Genomic DNA, 18,336 nt, shown 5'->3' on the forward strand with positions numbered 1-18,336 from the left:
CCGCGGCCACTGGTGATGAAGAAGATGTTGAGGAGACACAGGGCTACCGGATAGGAAGGATGGCGACGAGAGAAGCCTAAGATGGCTGTGGGCGGTGTCGCTCCCCTGGTCTAGCCATGGGCAACGGGTGCCGGTGTACTTTTCAAGCCATCTCCGCCATGGGAGGAGGCGTTCGACGGCGTTGTGGGCGGTGTCGCTTCCATGGTCTAGCCATGGGCGACGGCCGCCGGTGTGGTGTCCTGGCCATAGCCGCCTTGGGAGGAGGCATTTGTAGGCGGCGACGTTCCCCTCATCTTGCGGCTGGAGGTTGGCCGTCCCTGTGCTATGCATGGATTCTAGGCAGATCTGGCACTAATGGATGACATGTAGCGCTACCGCGTGTAAATATATATATATATATATATATATAAGATATTAGCAGAGTTCTCTTTTTCATAATCTTCCATTGGGATTAAATAAATACGATACATTGAAATACTTCAGGGTGAAATGCTAGCTACAATGGTATATCCGTGCGCTTGCGGATTACTTCTGTAACCATAAATATACCAAGGCTATTTCTGTGCCATTGCTGGGAATTCATATTTCTAGTAATGCCGTTTAGAAATATCAACAAGCATTTCTGTCACCGTTGCCGGGGGAGATTAATAAAGAGATTACTATAAGCTAATAATCTTATATATATTATGTCACGCCCAGAAATTCGCTACCAGAATTTCAAGTAAAATGTGTATTAAAATCTCTGTCTAGAACCAGCCAGAGTACGCAAACGACAAATTGATACACATATCCACGTCTTACAAAAATAATAAATAATTCTTACAAACGCAATGGAAATAAACAAATAATCTAAAATTAATCTTCACGACCAAAAGCTTAGCATCGTCCATAAAACCACATGCATCCTCAACGTCCGGAACAAGCTCAATTCGCCTAAGACTAACTACCAACCGCCATACTCAACAAGTCATACCAACGGGAAAGTATGCTGCAAGATATTCACAAAGGATAGGCTATAGGATATTTGCAAAGGATAGGCTATAGGATATTTGCAGTAAAAGCAACATTTATAAATCATAATTTGAATACAGTAAAACAATAGATATAATTAAGCAATATTAAATATCACTGCCCAATGCTAAACCACGTTGCAACAGGCCCAACCAAACCACCTGAACTACACCAGTTCATTATATCATATTATTAAATATGAGACTAATCATGGTGAGTTGGTTGACCGCCGAATAACCGTGGGCACAGCTATTCGAATAGTTTTACGCTGATCAGAGGTGTACAACTTTACCCACAAGACACAATTCCATACATGTTAACATGCCCCGAAGTACCACCGCAATACTGCAAAGGGGGAAATTGTGACAAAACCCTTCATATAACCCTACCTAACCTAATATACCCACCTCAGGTTTCACCCCCTCCTTTTTAGCCATGTTGGGCAGTCCCCTGTCATGGCTAGGTAAATCCGGAAACAGCCGAGACCAAAGCCAGGTCCGAACTGCACCATCGTCTATACCGTTGCCATGGTATGTCAACTAGGTTAAGTTATATTCTAGATTTAGCCTGGAGCCCATGCTAGCCTATGATAAGTACGATTATATCTTCCAGGGATTCCCGAGAACCGGTCCTTAATCGTCATGAGCACGACTAGCAAAACCATGCACCCCTTTTAGTTTAATTAAACCATAACCATGGTGGTACATCATCATATAATAAAGGACTAAATTATAATGAATCCCATTGTAAACTAATTGATCTAAGCATGGCTAAGCACTCCTAAACCAATCAACTAATCAATCATAAGGTAAACAAAACGCTAAGTAAGATAGGCATCCATCCCACATGACATTCTAGAATAGTGCAATTTAATAGAAAGCACGGGATTTTATAAAATAGGTGCACATAATCAATGTTGTATGTATGACTTGCCTTGCTCTTGAGCTAATGGAACCTCGGCATCTACATCAAACAGGACCATACAAACAGTCAACCGAACCGGCTAACGGAACCAGCAGCTTAGAACGAACAGGACTTCGGCTATACTACGTGTGAACGAACGATTAGCGGCTAGCAGTAGCAACTATAGGAATTGTAATGACTTGGCAAAGCGGCAGTACACAACCGGCGGCTCGGCAAAGCGGCTACCGAATAACGGCGGCTAAATTGGCAACGAGCGGTGGCTCGCAAGGATGCGATCGCAATGCGGCACAGCATCAGCATGGCACGACTCGACATTGCACGGCTGACTAGGGCACGGCAGCGGTGGTGCCGTGGCAAGCAACGGCAACGCAGCGACGCAGTGCGGCGGCAGGTGGCACACGGCTGTGGTGGCGGCGGCAGCGGGCGGCGCACGGCTACGGCAAGCGGCAGCATGGCCGGCGGCAAGCGACTAGGGTTACGATGTCGACATGATTAAGAAATTAAAAACTTAAACCGGGTGAATACGTACGGAGGCCTCACCGAACGAAGACGATCGGAGAGGAGGAGGCGGCGATGATGATCCGGCAGTAACACACAGAGACGACGACGACAATTAGGTTAGATTAAACCCTAGGGAAAAAACACGACGGTGAACCATACCGGCAGGAGAGGGGTGCGGCTCACCGGCGACGGCGACGGCGGGAGGCAGGAGGCGGCTGGCGGCGGCTAGCAGCGACGGTGGCTAGGGCGCAGGCAATGGCTAGGGATTTGCGCAGAGGAAGGATAGAAAAAACGGAGGGGTATGAGGACTTAAATAGGAGGAGGCGGAATTAGTGTAGGTTTAGGTGGGGCCGGGGTGGCGCGCGCGAGGGGAAGGGAGGGGCGGCGTGTATGGGCAGAGAGAGAGGGGGACTCGGCTTGAGAGAGGGGGAGATTGTTTTGGATACGGATAGGAGAGGGAACCCAAATAGGAAAGGAAAGGAAAACCAATCAGTGCCGTTTTGGGAAAGGAAAAGGAAACGGGACCGGAAAAAGAATAGGAATTGGCTCATCATACAAAACAAAACCGCAGTGGCAACGGGGTTGGCGGATACAGTGTACCATGAACGGGGAGTGTGAACCGGGAACGGTTCACGACCAAAGTAAAGAGAGGAAAGAATTATTAATTCAACTCCTGACATATTAAATTAACATTAGTACTTCCTCTGCGCTGAATGTTTCTCTGAACGTCCTGTTAGTGTTTTAAAGCAAAGAGAATTCAAACAAAATTCCCCCTGACAATTCCAATTATTAAACACATTGTTATTTAGGTTTTCTTCCTGTTAACAAAATATTTTCTATAGACTATTTAGCAATGATTTAGAAACTACGGAAAAGGGGAAAACTCCGGGTGTGACATATTACCTCTATATAAATCACTGTCCTTTGCAGTCTAACCTTGGTCGTTTCCACTTTTGTCGTGAAAACAGGATAGTGTATGACTGGTTTCAACTTTTCAGAAAATTTCAAAGACAATCTAGAAACTTTCTTCCGGAGCATTATGCCGCGAGTCGTTCCTCCGCATAAGACACTTTCGGCCAAGAAACCAGCCATACCAACGTCACCAAGTTTCAAGAAAATGGCTGAGAAGACCTTTCGAGTGTTTGATGCTCCCTCCGCTGACAACGTGCCCATTGGACCGTAAGTCAACCTAGGGATGGCAACTTCGACTTGAAGTCCATCCTAATAACGCTGGCGCTGGCAAGCCTGTTCTATGGCAAGCCGAGGAGGATGCTAGTGCACACCTGCAACAGTTCCTCGAGATCTGCAACATGTATACAATGAAAGACGTCAACCCAAACGCCATCAGGCTGCATCTGTTTCCATTTTCCCTCCTGGGAAAAGCGAAGCAGTGGTTCTACGCCAATCGTGCGACAGTGAACACATGGGACAAATGCTCAACCACATTCCTCTCTAAGTTCTTCCTGATGGGCAAGACAAATGCCTTCGTGCAAGAATCTCAAGCTTCCAGCAGACAAGGGATGAGTCGATTTCTGAAGGATGGGAACGACTGTAGGAGTATGTGGCCGCTTATCCGTATCATGGGATGGATGACTGGCTCATCCTGCAGACCTAATGGACTAACCCCCTCTCCCAGGGATCACCTGGACGCTGCTGCTGGAGGAGCTTTCTTCTCCAAGATGGTCCGAGGGGGCCGTCGATCTCACTGAGAAGATGGTTTCTAATATGGGCTGGAGCGAAGAACAACTTCAGACTCGTCAATGTGGTATGCACACTGTTAAGGAGATGGAGATGCTAGCCGCGAAGCTGGACCTTTTGATGAAAAAGCTGGACGACCAAGACAAAAGCAAGCCTAAAGGAACCATAAAGTTGTTGGTCTCGCATGTCGCGTGCGAGGTCTACGGGAGCACGGGTCACTGGGGAACGATTGTCCCGAGACCCATGGAGAGGCAAAGTTCATGGGGAACAACAACAATGGTTATCGTCCGCCAAGAGGCTAGGGGTGGAACCAGCCCTGCCCATTGTACCAAGGAGGCAACAATAGCAACACTAATGGTAACTTTAATAACCAGCCCTCCTTGAAGGATCTTGCCTTTGCGCAAGCTAAAACCACAGACGCATTAAATAAAAAGTTGGCTGCCAATGATAAGATCCTAGAAAACATTAATGTCAAGCTAGAAGGATTTGCTTCCGCATTTCAAAACCTGCTGAGCTTCGACAAAATGCTAAAAACCCAGCTGGCGCAGCTAGGTGCTCTAGATCCTGCTAAGGAATCTGGAAGGATTCCGGGGCAACCGGAACCTTCCTTAGAAAATGTGAAGGCGATCACCACGAGGGGAGGAAAATCCACTCGTGATCCACCATATCCTAACCCTACAGGAACCAGGAAAGCTAGTAAGCAGGCAAAGCCGTCTAACTCGGCTGAAGTGGAGGAGGCAGCACGGCCAGACAAGACCACACCACAGGAATACTGCAACACCATGCTTCTGCCATTCCCTCAACGACAAAGGAAACCCTCCATGGATGAGCAATTTTCTCGTTTCATTGATGTCATCCACAAGATCCATATCAACATTCCACTAATGGACGCGATGCAAGTACCTATGTACGCTTGCTACTTGAAGGACATCTTGGACAACAAAAGACCACTGCCTACCACGAAGATGGTCAAGGTCACCGAGGAGTGTAGCAACGCTATACCCCACTGGCTCCCGGAGAAGAAGAAGGATCCGGGGTGTCCCACGATCACATGCTCAATCAGGACACAACACTTTGACCAGGCCTTATGCGACCTTGTGGCCAGTGTTAGCATCATGCCTAAGGACGTATTCAACAAACTGAACTACATGATGTTGGTGCCAACCCTGATGCGGCTCTAGCTGGCTGACTCCTCAGACTGCTACCCAGCGGGAATCACCGAGGACGTTCCAGCAATGATCTGGGATTTCTTCATCCCGGTGGACTTCGTGGGGCGAGAGATGCCACTCACCCTGGGGCGTCCATTCCTGAGCACCGCCGAAGCCATCATTGATGTTGGAGCCGGGAACATCCATTGAAAGGAAGAGAAGTTCGAGTTCAGACCATGGGCAGAGCAATGCTCCATGGTCAAGATCATGTACGGGCCAAACCCACAAAACATTCAAGAGGTCGAGGTGAAGCCACCCAAGATAGACAGCCTCATTGCTTTCACGAAGAACTTCCTGGAAAAGGAAGCTTTTATGAGCAGGCCCCGTCCAAAGAAGACACCGGCGAAGCCTGGTGCACAGGCCAAACAGCCTATAAAGCCGGTTCCAAAGAAGCCACCGACCACACCCAAGACCAAAAAGGTGTGCCGAGTGAAACAGACGACATCTGCTCCATCACCTCCGGAGTCAAGTGGAAAATCAAGCTGAACTGCTGGACGTACGGTCCAGCTCATTAGAACTAAATCGACCTCGCTTTCGCTAATAGGCTTACAATTTCTAACCAAACTATCTTCTAAGTTTCACCATACAGATATAAATTTAAAAGGTCAACCTTCTTTCCTTAACTTCTAATGTTATTTTTCTATTAGTGATTACCTAAAACTTGATAACATCTGAACATGCCTAACATCCCTACTTCCAGCAACAAACTTCTACAGTTCTACCCACAATGACTAAAGTAAGTAAGTTACCTTGGATCAACAGATGAATGAATGATTTTGTACTCTGGTTTCTGTCAATTCGAAGGTAAAACCCATTGATGCACTTTATGACAGGACAAAATAACTATTCCAGTTCTAAACTGAAACAGCAATCAAAATTTTAGTTCTATCAATCATCATAAGCAAGTGACTTGGAGCTGTCGAAGAGAGAATAGATGATGGGATAAAATTCCCCAACCTACAGACACCTTCTGATCTAGAGTACTTTTGTAGGCTTCCTAAAGAGAGTTTGTGGGTAAACAGTTCTCCCTGCATGGAACTTGAAAGCACTTCCAAATAAATAGCAGGAAATTTAGAATTTGTAATAATATACTGTAATAACTATCATGAATTAAAGTTTCACGCTAGAATTTATACTAAGAACGACACATTTATCCCACAAGAGTTAATCATAAATCAGAATTTTGATGCCTTGTGAGCCTCAGCCCAGCTTCACCAAGCCTGATTAGCTCTAGTGCTGACAGCAAGCTACATTATTACATTCAATTCCCATTTCAAGTCTCATAATTTATATAAATCCAAGCTCTACCCATTTATGAACTTTAGCTGTACTGTTCATTTGGTTTTTATTAGTGTTTTTCCTCGTTTTGCGTTCTAGGTTTATTTTTTTAATTGTCGTTTCGAAGGATCGTTCGTTCATTGGAGATGCTTGTTTGCAAGGTAAGTCACATAGATCCCAAACAACCCTTTGAGCATGTTGAACCTGTTTAAAGCTATTGTTTTATTTCAACTTATGCATTATTTTCGAATGTCCTTGGGTGGTGAGCCTTTCTCATTTAATTATGGCCGAAGATGACTTTATTTTTCTATGGGTTATAATTTGATTAGCTTGGACCTGATATATTGGATTGGTTCAGCTTGATGCTTAACATAGTTGCTTAGCCATGCTTAGAAACATTAGCTCATTAATGGGATAAATCATGTTTCACTATCACTTATGGTTATATTTAATGGTAGCACATGATGGTCAATCGTGTTATGATAATCAATTGATAAGAAAAACCTGATTAATGGTGGGTTGTGAGCACATGGTTTTGATGGTCGTGCTCATTACAATTAAGGACCGGTTCGCGAGCTACTGTTGTGAAACATTAACCGTGCCAACCACAAGCCAACATGGGCAACGGCTTTATCTTTTGTATAGCACGGTTCATTGCAGGACGCTAGACTGTGAAGCGGCAAGAAGTCCGTGGGGGTCGCTGGGAGTCCAAGCCTCTAGTTATTGAGGGGTGATTATGATCCAGGAATGGTGCACTGTAGTGAGTTGTGTTGTGCGAAGGGTATTGTCACGATTTTCCCCTTTGCAATGCCGTGGTGGTACTTTGGGGCATGGCAATATGTGTGGAATCGTGTCTTATAGGTACAGTGGTACATCTCTGGCTAGAGTAAAACTATTCGAATAGCCGTGCCCGCAGTTATGGGCGGGTCTAACAATGTTTTTCGTGATTAGTCCCACACTACTCATTAATGATAATAATGCAACAATTAATTTGACTCCTGGTTTGGAATGCCTAATTCCTGGTTTGGAGGTTTGATATGTATGACCAGGGTTGGTTATTCAGGGTTGGTTGGCCCTATGTAGCATGGGTGTGCTGTTCAGTGTTGATTAATATTAATGATTAATTACTCTACTATTTTACTACTCTTAAATATTTGCTAAATGCTGCTTTCGCAAATGAACCCTATATTATGCCATCCATTGGTATCCATGTGCATTTGTATACTTGTTGTGTGGCTTGCGGAGTATTTCATGTACTCACCCTGCAATAATCAATCAAACCTCAGTTAAAGAAAAAGGATCCAGAAGCAGAAGACCTTTGGCTTAGATCCCAGTTGAGCTGCCTGTTGGAATGGAGTTGAAGTTTCGCTAGATTTTCTTTGCCGCTGCAGTTTTCTTCGTGGTGAGGACTAAGTGCCTCTTATGTAAGTATTTATTCGCTTTAGTTATTTTGATGAATCTGTATATTAAATTGTCAGTTTGTGTATCTCGGCTGATTCCTGGACGAGTGTCTTAATGCACAAATTAGTTCGGTAATTACTTGTGAATTTCTGGGCGTGACAAAGAACATATGGCATCCCACCTATAAGTGACTCATGTGTTCATCTAACTATACATGTGAGCATACCACCTATAATTGAAAAAATATTTCTGAAAATGTGCAGACCTAACAATATAGTTGAGTTGCAAAAAACATGGTGAAAAATGAAAGATGCTAGGAACCAAGAGAGGACTCATCATTAGAACTCGTCAAAACAAACAAAAGTGAAATGATTTGGTTCCACGTATTACCAATTGGTAGTGATGCGAGAAATCAAAAAAAAATACTCAGAGAGTTTCGTATACATTTCTAGATGCAATTTTTTAATCATATGTGGCATGTTATGTGTAGGAGGTACGCTCGTGTGGACAATTTGATTAGTAAATGACTCACTTAACTCACATTAGTGATTCAAATGTGTATTTACAAAGTGGAGTGATGACACACCTAAACAAATTGAATAACCCTCATACATTTTATTTTTTAAAAAAGTCAATGTCATCATCTGTTAAAACCGGAGGGAGAACAAGTTAAAATGGACCGGTTCTTTGCTTCACTCGTGCTCATTTGTACGTTCAAAAAAAAATACATAGAAATTTTACTGGAATCAGTTCGCTTGCTGTGGTGTTAACGGACACAAATATTGGTCGCTCCAAACATATGGGGATAAATAAAATGGACGTGGCTACGCGTCAAACGTCGGATAATTTCCCTAATATCGGACGCCCGACATCACACCGCCACGCGCCTGCGCATGCAGCCTGCAGGCATGCATACCAATGCCGTTGCATGCTTTTCTATCTGCCCTTGTCTACTGCATACTACAGTACTCCATGTTATTGCATACCCGTACTACTGCTTGCATTTTCTCTCTCATATTACATGTACGTACCTAATTTTTTTATCAAATTTTAAATATTTTTTCTCTCAAAATATATATTTGATCTATTATTTAGTTACATCAATATATTCATCATAATTAAATCGGAGGGGCCTACAAATCGGGCGTTGTTCCACCATGTAAATCGGAAATGTTTCACTGAATAGATCGGAAATGTTTCAATCTTGTAAAAAGCTTGATGAGGATACAACTAGCTCGGATATAACCATGACCAACTTATGTATTAATCAACCAAATGTGCATATGTTCTATATTAGATTTACTTGTTATATATTTAAACAAACGTTACTACACAATGAGTTTTGTGTGTTTTCATTTGCAGAGGTATTTGCTTGGGCGAAAGAAAAGAGACCGAGCGTAAGGAATGCATGGATGATTGAAGAAGTTGATTGGGGACCAAACTAAGACCTCCTCCAAGTCCACTTCCATCTCACACGTCACTTTTGGTCTATAGAAGGCAAGAGATAAAGTTCTACACGTTTTGGATTTAGATTCGGGCCTTCTAACAGCATCAACTTCAAACGAACCTAGCCGCTGATCTAGAAGGAATTTCAGGGCCCATGAGTTCTTATTGGATAGCTTATGGAGTTTACTTTTAGATGGTTTTGGTCCCACGTCAAAATTCTACCGAGCTATCAGGAATATGCAAAACAAGCCACGTATCTCATCCAGTCCGAATCTGATTTGGGTTTTGGGCCTTGTAATTGTGTCGTGGGCTTAGCCCAACGGGGTGTGCGCCCTAGGGTAACCCTAGGACGTCCCTAATCATACTTAATCAGTAGCCATCATTGTTTAGAGTAGAGTTTTGTTTAAATTATTCTGTCAAGAATAGTTTCGCCGCTAGATCGGTTTGTGGAACCCCAAATTCGAGTGCTTAATCATTCATAGGCAATTTGGTTGCAATCTATCTTGTTCTTGCTTGTGTTCTTCGATTCACATGCAGGGATTAGCCTTCTCGGCGAGGTCAACTGGGTTTCGACATGGTTGATAACCAGAGGAGACGTGGTTCTGCGATTGCGGGGCTCAGTAGCGTGTTCGTTCAAAAGCCGGATTGAGTTGTGTCGCGACTCCGCCCAAATCGACTGTTTATCAATATCTACCGGAAGATCGGGACCTAACTCCCTCATCAAAGCTGAAACACAACTAAATCACCTCATGAAATATTTTGCTACAACGCATAAAACAATGGTTTCCAAAAAATTGGGCGTTGTTTCACCCTATATAAAAACAATGTTTCAGCAAATAGCGAAAAAATGCTTCAATTCTGAAAAAAAGTAAAACACGGTCAGATCGCTAGATGAAACAATTTGGTTCAACGTATGCAATAAACGATTCAAACCCCGTGTACATCAACAAACCACATGTCATCAAGATGAAATTATTAAAACAGTATCAAAAATCCACTATAACATTTTATCCATATATAGTGAAACATTACAAGTACACTTGCGGAAACATTGTTGGTGGAACGAAAAATGAAATGGATCCCCTTAATAGGGCGTTTTCGTTTATATTCCGGATGTTGTCGCAACATGGTGGGGACATGTGGTGGGGTGTGGGCGGTGGCGGCGCGATGCATGCGCGGGTGTGGGCGCCGGATGCATGCGCGCCCGCATCGGACGCCCGAGCGGGAGAATTTTTGAATTAAATCTATATAACAAGATCTCACATAATTATATTTTGATTATATATATGTATATGTGTGTGTCTCTCTCTCTCTCCAAAAATCAACAATTGTTTTAGTGTTTATGGGAAAAAAATGGTTTCATCTCACCTCATGAATTGTTTCAGATTCAGAGAAAATGCAACAACCACTAAACAGAACACTAACTACAAACGAGTGAAACATAAAAATAAATAATATGAAACATCCCATGCATTTGTAAAATAAAATAATTATGTTGAAATTTTATAAATCACGCATTAAGCATAAAAAATAGTTGCGGAAACATCCAAAAGAACATCACATGCAACATTAACAAATGATATAGTGAAACATCAGAAAATAATTATTGAAATATCCAAATAGTATAGTGTGCAACACTAAAAAGGTGCAAAAAAAAGAAAATTAAAAGTCAACGGAATATACTCATGTGGGATCTTGTAATAAAAAATTAATGTAATGAATTCAGTGGTGTTATCAAATGGAGGATTAGATAAAAAGTGTAGGGAATAATCCATGAGCGTTCGATCCCTTTGGATGTGTGAGCATTGTGGATCAAACATCTGATATTTGCAAAATATCGTTAGGCGTTTCATCTTGTGTAAGTACATGTTTTAGATGTTTCTACGCTTGATAAAAAAATGTGAACGAAAAATGTTTAGGTTGTTTCATCATTTGTGGAAAATTTTTTCATCGTTTGTTAGAAATGTTTCGAGTACAAGCAACATTGAAAAATGTTGATTGCAATACCAAGCCCTTACTACGTGCAACATATATATTATATTTTTATCGGAATATAATCATGTAAGATCTTGTTATAAAGATTTTATTGCAATGAATGCAATGGTATAATCAGATTATGGATCCTATACATATTTTAAAAGAAAAAATCATTTGAAACTGATATGACATCTCACGTCATGAACCCTAGCTGCTCCTCACGTGGGCACGTGGGTGCTGTGCGCTGCCGCTGCTAGCTGTTTGTGGAGGGTCGTAGTTGTTGCTATGTGTACAGTGCCATTTGTAGAGCGTCTGATTTTTCTCCGTGCGTCTAACGTTCGAGACGAAGCATTTGTACGTTAAAAAAATACATAGAAATTTTACTGGAATTAGTTCGCTTGCTGTGGTGTTAACGGACACAAAAATTGATCGCTCCAAATATATGGGATAAATAAAATAGCTTGTATTTACGAGCGGGTAATGCATGCAGATACAAATTATACATCTTTCTGGAGCATTCATACACAATACATACATGATAAAACTCTCATTATTACAATATTAATCTGGAAGGGATGGCCTAGCTTGCACATTTTAGTACACTTCAATTTTGAAATATTAAAAGGGAAAAGTAATTGCAAAGCGCAATTATCAAATGAGTACAGAAAATATATTTTCACGCAACAAATACCCGTATGGAACTATGGCCCACTGTTCACTTTTTTCTTTTCTTTTTCTTAGGCGCGGCAAGATTATTTTATCGCCCATATCTTGTGAATATAAGCACAACATTTTCTTCAGCAAATTATCGACGACAAGTACACACTACATAATAATCTCCATTTTACGAAGGATGGATGTAGCCCGACCCTGGACAACCTTCCACGCTTCCCGGACGTGGCGCTCCTCGGTGAGCGTGCTGCCGACGGCGCACCTGAGCATGTACACGCCGCCGACCTTACCGGAGCTCATGTACGGTCCCGAGCTGGCCGCGTTCACCTCCTCGAGGAGACGCCTGTTGAGCTCGTTGGCCGACTTCTCGCCCCCGGCGAACCTGTAGTTCTTCGGTGACCGGAGCCGGAAGCACACCAGCGCGAATCGCCTCGGCGTCACCACCTCGAACCTTGCGTCTGCTCTGACCATGCCCTCGAACGCGGCGGCCATGCGGACGTGGGACCGGACGTGCTCGCGCAGGCCCTCCACGCCGTAGCAGCGGAGCACGAGCCACACCTTGAGCGCGCGGAACCGCCGCGTCAGCGTCATGCCCCAGTCCTTATAGTCGACGACGCCCTTCGCCGCAGCGTCCTTGAGGATGTACTCCTGCTCCGTGCCCAGCGCCGCCACCAGCGCCGACGGCGTCCTCACCCACATCACGCAGCAGTCGTTGTTCGCCAGCAGCCACTTGTGGGCGTTCATGCTGAACGAGTCCGCGGCCTCGACGCCGGCGATCACGCCGCGGAACTCCGGGCACACCAGCGCCGACCCTGCGTATGCCGCGTCGACGTGCACCCAGGCGCCGTGCGGCGCCGCGACGGCGCAGAGCTCGCCGACGGGGTCTACGGCGGTCGTCTGGGTGGTCCCGATCGTGGCGCACAGGAATAGGGGGACCAGGCCGGCGTCGACGTCGCGCTGCATGGCGGCCTGCAGCTCGGTCGGCGAGAGCGCGAACGTGTCGTCGCGGTACGTCGGTATCTCGCGGCAATGCTCACGCCGGATGCCGGCGATACGCGCCGCCTTGCAGAACGCGAAGTGGGTCTGGTCCGAGCAGTAGACGACGAGATCGCCGATCCTATCCTCTCCGATCACCGCGAGCTTGCGGTCCCTCGCGGCGACGAGCGCGCTGAGGATCGCCTCGCACGTGGTCCCGAGGATGGTGCCGCCTCCGCCTCCGGCGAACAGCAGGCTCTCTGGCAGGTGAAGCGCCTTGCCGAGCCAGTCCACGACAACCATCTCAAGCTCGGTGGCTGCCGGCGAGGACGCCCACGTGAAAGGAACGACGTTGATACCGGCGGCGAGCGCCTCGCCGAGGGCACCGACGGTGCTGCTCGACGCCGGGAAGTGCGCGAAGTGGCGGGGGCTCTGCCAGTGCGTCAACCCCGGCAGGATGACGCTACGGACATCCTGCAGCGCCGCGTCGAACACGTCGGGTTCCCGGCGGGGCGGCGGCTCCAACGGGAGGTGGTGGCGAAGGAAGCCAGGGCTCACACTAGGGTGCACGGGGTATTCCCCCAAGCCGGCATAGTAGTCGGCGATAAAGTCGATAACCAGGTGACCGTGACGCCGGAACTCCTCGGCGTCGAGCAGTCGCGCGCTTCGTGTCACCGGCGCATCAACGGCGTTGGCGCCATTGTGCTGTGGGGCACCACCGCCATTCGTGGCGTGGCAGTGCGAAGGTGGCGCCATGTATGGGAACGATGGATTAACCCCGCGCTTAGGTTAACGGATAATCAGCCTGTATCAGCTATAAAAATTCTGTGGATACTGGATAGTATTAGGAAGTTGTCTTTGCATATGAAAACGTATATAGCGCCAGTGATCTGATATGAAGCCATTCCAACATCTATTTATACAGGTGGAGTATATGCTTCTCTCGACCATGTACCGATCGATTCAAACGTCATTAATTATATTGATCCACTTGTATGCATATGGTGATTAAGTACGATAATATACAGTGGTGCAATCTAAATTTAATGCAACTAGATTATAATATACTCCCTTCGGGTTGATAATACTTGTCGTTTTGGACAAGGGTACGGTCTCCAAAAAACAACTTTGACCATTATTTTCTATTATAATATGTATAAAAGTGTTAACAAGTATATGATTTTATTAAAGTACTTTTGAAGACTAATCTATACATGTAATCACCATATTTGAAAGACAAATATTTTAAAAATGATTCATAATCAAAGATTCAAAAGTTTGACCACCATCCTTGTCTAAAACGATAAGTATTATCAGCCCGGAGGGAGTAGCAGTTTTCGTTAAGAAAGAATCTGTTCTATATCACTGAGTTTGTTTGAGTTCTGATGAGATAAATCAATTGTTAATCGTTATATAATACGTCACTGGGCTGAGAATTCTACTAAAAAAATATCCAAAATACCCTTAAAGACATATAAGATTAACAATTGATTTATCTCATCAGAAGTTTCAAAAAACTATGAAAATTTTAATGTTGCCTTCTTACACAACATGGAAGTTTGTATACAAGAATTTCAAGTTCTTTTCTGCTATACTTAGTTTTTAGAAAAAAATATTTTTATGTGATATGAGAGAGAATTTTCTTATACAAGAGATAATAGCACAAAAATATCTTATGTAGTGTATGAAAGATGATTTATATTAAAAACAAAAATAAAAAAGTATTTTATATAGCATATAATAGATAAGTTATATTTTTTAAAAAAATATAAATGTAAAAAACATAAAACTTATGTACAAATTTCTATGTTGTGTAAGGAGGTCACTTAAAAGTTCTCATTTTTTTAAACTTCTAATGAGATAAATCAATTGTTACCTTGTATGTCAATAAGGGTATTTTGTGTATTTTGGAAAAGGAGACCCAACCCAATGGCAACTTGAAAAATGGGTTTTCTCTCTCATATATCACATAAAAATCCATAAGGGTATTTTGGGTATTTTTGAAAAGAAGACCCAACCTAATAGCGTATTATAGAACAATTGGTAAAGTCGCCGGTATATTATAAAAAAAAACAATGTCGATGGCAAATCGTTAAAATCGAACAAATTCAGTGGCATAGAATAGATTCTCTCTTTGGTTAATTATTTCCTCTATGTATTCGAAGAACTTTCATGGCTGAAAATAAACTTTTATAAAAGTGAGATTTTTTTCTTTGGAAAAGCCAAGGAAGTGGAGGATAAATATATAGACAACTATTTGGTTATAATTCTGGATCTCCCCTTCTAGATATTTTGATATTCCAATTCATTGTCGGTAATCCGGAATGTTGATTGGAAAGGAGTTGAAGATAGATTTGAGAGGAAACTCGGCACATGAAAGAACAAAAACATGTCATACAGTGGGAGAATGGTCCTTCTAAACTCAGTTCAATCTTTCGACCCTTACCCTGTTTATGTTATTCTTCTTTGAAATTTCACGAGATGTGCTTTAAAGATTGGATTACTTTAGGTCACATATATTTGGAGTAACGATGACCGGAAAACAAAATATAGACTAAGTGGGAAAACATATGCCGACCAAAAAATCAAGGTGGACTAGGTGTCCATAACCTTGATATCACAAATAGTTGTTTAAGCAAATGGCTTTTCTAGTTGGTTAATGGTGAAGGCGTATGTCAAGACCTTTTGTGCAATAAATACTTAAAGGGTGGACATCTCTTTAGTATTCCAGCAAGATAGGTGTTTCTCAGTTTGGGCTGGTTTAATGAAAGGGAAAGACTAATTTCTTATGTCGCAATGGGACATACATAAGAATTTGGGAAGACACGTGGTTGGGATCACGTGCTCTCAAAGGTCAGTATTGTGACTTGAAAGAAATAGTCTACTGTGGTAGAGGTTATAAGCATTGCGTTGTTGAATATCTCTCTTTTATGAATGGCCAAAAAGCTAGTCGAGTGGAATGATTTGATCCTTAGGTTAGCTAATATAAATCTATCAAATGAAAGACAAAAAAAAGTACTGCTTTGTATGGTTCCTCCACAAGAATGACCAATTTTCAGTCAACTTTATGTATACCGCAATCATGAACTCTAATGAACTCTAATGTTATAACCCAAAAGAGAATTCTATAGGACTTAAAGGTTCTATTAAAAATAAAGATCTTTATATGGTTTCTTCATAAGAAAGTAATTTTAACGAATGATAACCTAACAAAAAAAAAAGGGGTGGGTGTGGGGGTGGGGGTGGGGACAAACAATATTCTTTCTGCACAAGAGATCATCTTTTCTTTGAGTGTCATGTTGCTCAATTTGTTTAGTGGTGTTTGTTTTTCCCTTCAATATCTCTCCACTCCGTAACGCCAAAAATATTTTGGCAATTGGCTTAGAGGGGTATCTAAGTCCATAAAAAAGATTATTCTAATTGGTGCTAGTGTGGTATGTTAGTCAATTTGGCATCATCGCAATGATAAAGTGTTTAATGGTAAATAATTTTCCAATCCTGTACAGGTTATCTTCATATTTTCCTATTTGATTCACTTTTGATCTGCGATATTACCATAGGGGAGCAAGATACTATGCGCAATGGTACTGTAGTCTTAGAATCAGTAGCCAAGAGTATCTTATTTTATTATGGGTGATGTAGTTTCATTAGAATTGCTAATGAAAAAAAAATATATGGTTTAACGCTAGTCAATAATAAAGAAGAGCTAGGGATTTGTCCCATCATTTTATTCTTATTTTAATTTATTTTTATCTTTATGTTCTTTTTTAACGAACTTATGGATTATGGAGATGTGTCTTATGACATAAACCGAAGATGTAATTTATTTTTATTATTAAAATAAGTTATTTCATGTTTGCTGAAGACTCTCGGAGGTCTTGTCAAAACAAAATGATTTTCCAGATGACAGCTCGATCGAAGATGCTATTGGGTTAAATTACGATTTATAAAGTTGGTGTACAATCTTTGTTTAGAGCATGTGTGTGCGTCAGTGCGTCGGATCTGATCGGAGATGTTATAGAATAAGTCCGTGTTATATTTATATGTATAGACCGCTAGTATTTTTACTCTGTACGTTATTACGGGTTGGTGAAGAGCTTCGTTATTTATTTCTGTCTTTTATAAGAAACATAATATGGTTGCTCGTACGGTCCTTTTGCGTGTAGATATATAGATTTTGCACGCAAACAAGCGAACAAATACAAATTAAAATAATGGTGAGTCTACTCTCGTTCACACTAGGAAAGAACTTTGCGTTCTCACAACTACTCCGTTGAACATGTAAAGCAAAATTTGTACAGGTTCATACCTCCACGGCCAGAGCCAGCTTGGAGCCACGCCTAGGCTCAATTGCAATGTTTTAATTTTGTCCATATTCTCCATAAATTTATATAGGACCTCGTTCCGCCACTTTCGTTTTCTTATACATATTGCACCAGTTACTAACACAACCACAGACCAGCACATCAATTCCTCCATCATCAGTGCTGGTTCGAGAAAACAGCACTGATGATAGTTTCCCGTAAAAAGAAAATGAGCTTGTGCTATGCATATCCTTCACCCGCACTGATGAAGGGAAAAATATGTGGTGGGAACCACATATGTAGTGGAAGCTTGAAAATTACCGTTGGATCGAAAAATGGACGTCTGAGATTCGGTTACGTCATCACGAATAATTTTTATTCGTGATGACATGCCGAATATCAGACGTCCATTTTTCATTCCAGCGATAGTTTCCAAGTTTCTACTACCTATGTGGTTTTCACCATATATTTTTCCCTGATGAGGAGTCATATATGTTGGGTCTTATCACCAACATGCACTGCTTGTTTGGCAATATATCAATGTCGGGTCTTACCACTAATTGGCACTGATGTGCAACTCATCAGTGTTGGGTCTTGCCAATTGAAGCAGGATGACTACATTTTTTGCAGGAAAAGACATCAGTACAGCACTGATGCACAGCACTGATGCGCACCCGTGCCAGGTATTGAGAATACCCGGCACTGATGACTTTTAACTATATTAATATTTATTTCGGATACATAAACTTAACTTTTTTTAGACGAACTTGAATTGCGACAAAGTTTATATGAAAACTGTAGCTCTCAACGAGATCTACGATTTTGTACTTGAAATTTTTTTCAGTTGAATTCTTTTAAATTGTCAAACCTATTATTTAAATCTTGGTTAGGATGTCTCAAAAGAAAAAAATATCCATGTGTTGATTGGATTGATGTGTAGG

General features: G+C 42.5%; 1 protein-coding gene across 1 annotated transcript; it reads right to left on the reverse strand.

The window, feature by feature from the left end:
- Nucleotides 1–12,036: 12,036 nt before the first annotated feature.
- On the reverse strand, nt 12,037–13,960 carry LOC127753157 (tyrosine decarboxylase-like). Its single transcript, XM_052278624.1, has one exon. The coding sequence runs from the start codon at nt 13,845–13,847 to the stop codon at nt 12,270–12,272; it is 1,578 nt and encodes a 525-aa protein (XP_052134584.1). The 5' UTR covers nt 13,848–13,960; the 3' UTR covers nt 12,037–12,269.
- Nucleotides 13,961–18,336: the final 4,376 nt, after the last annotated feature.

Source organism: Oryza glaberrima, chromosome 10, assembly GCF_000147395.1.
Source record: "Oryza glaberrima chromosome 10, OglaRS2, whole genome shotgun sequence".
NCBI classification, from domain to species: Eukaryota; Viridiplantae; Streptophyta; class Magnoliopsida; order Poales; family Poaceae; genus Oryza; species Oryza glaberrima.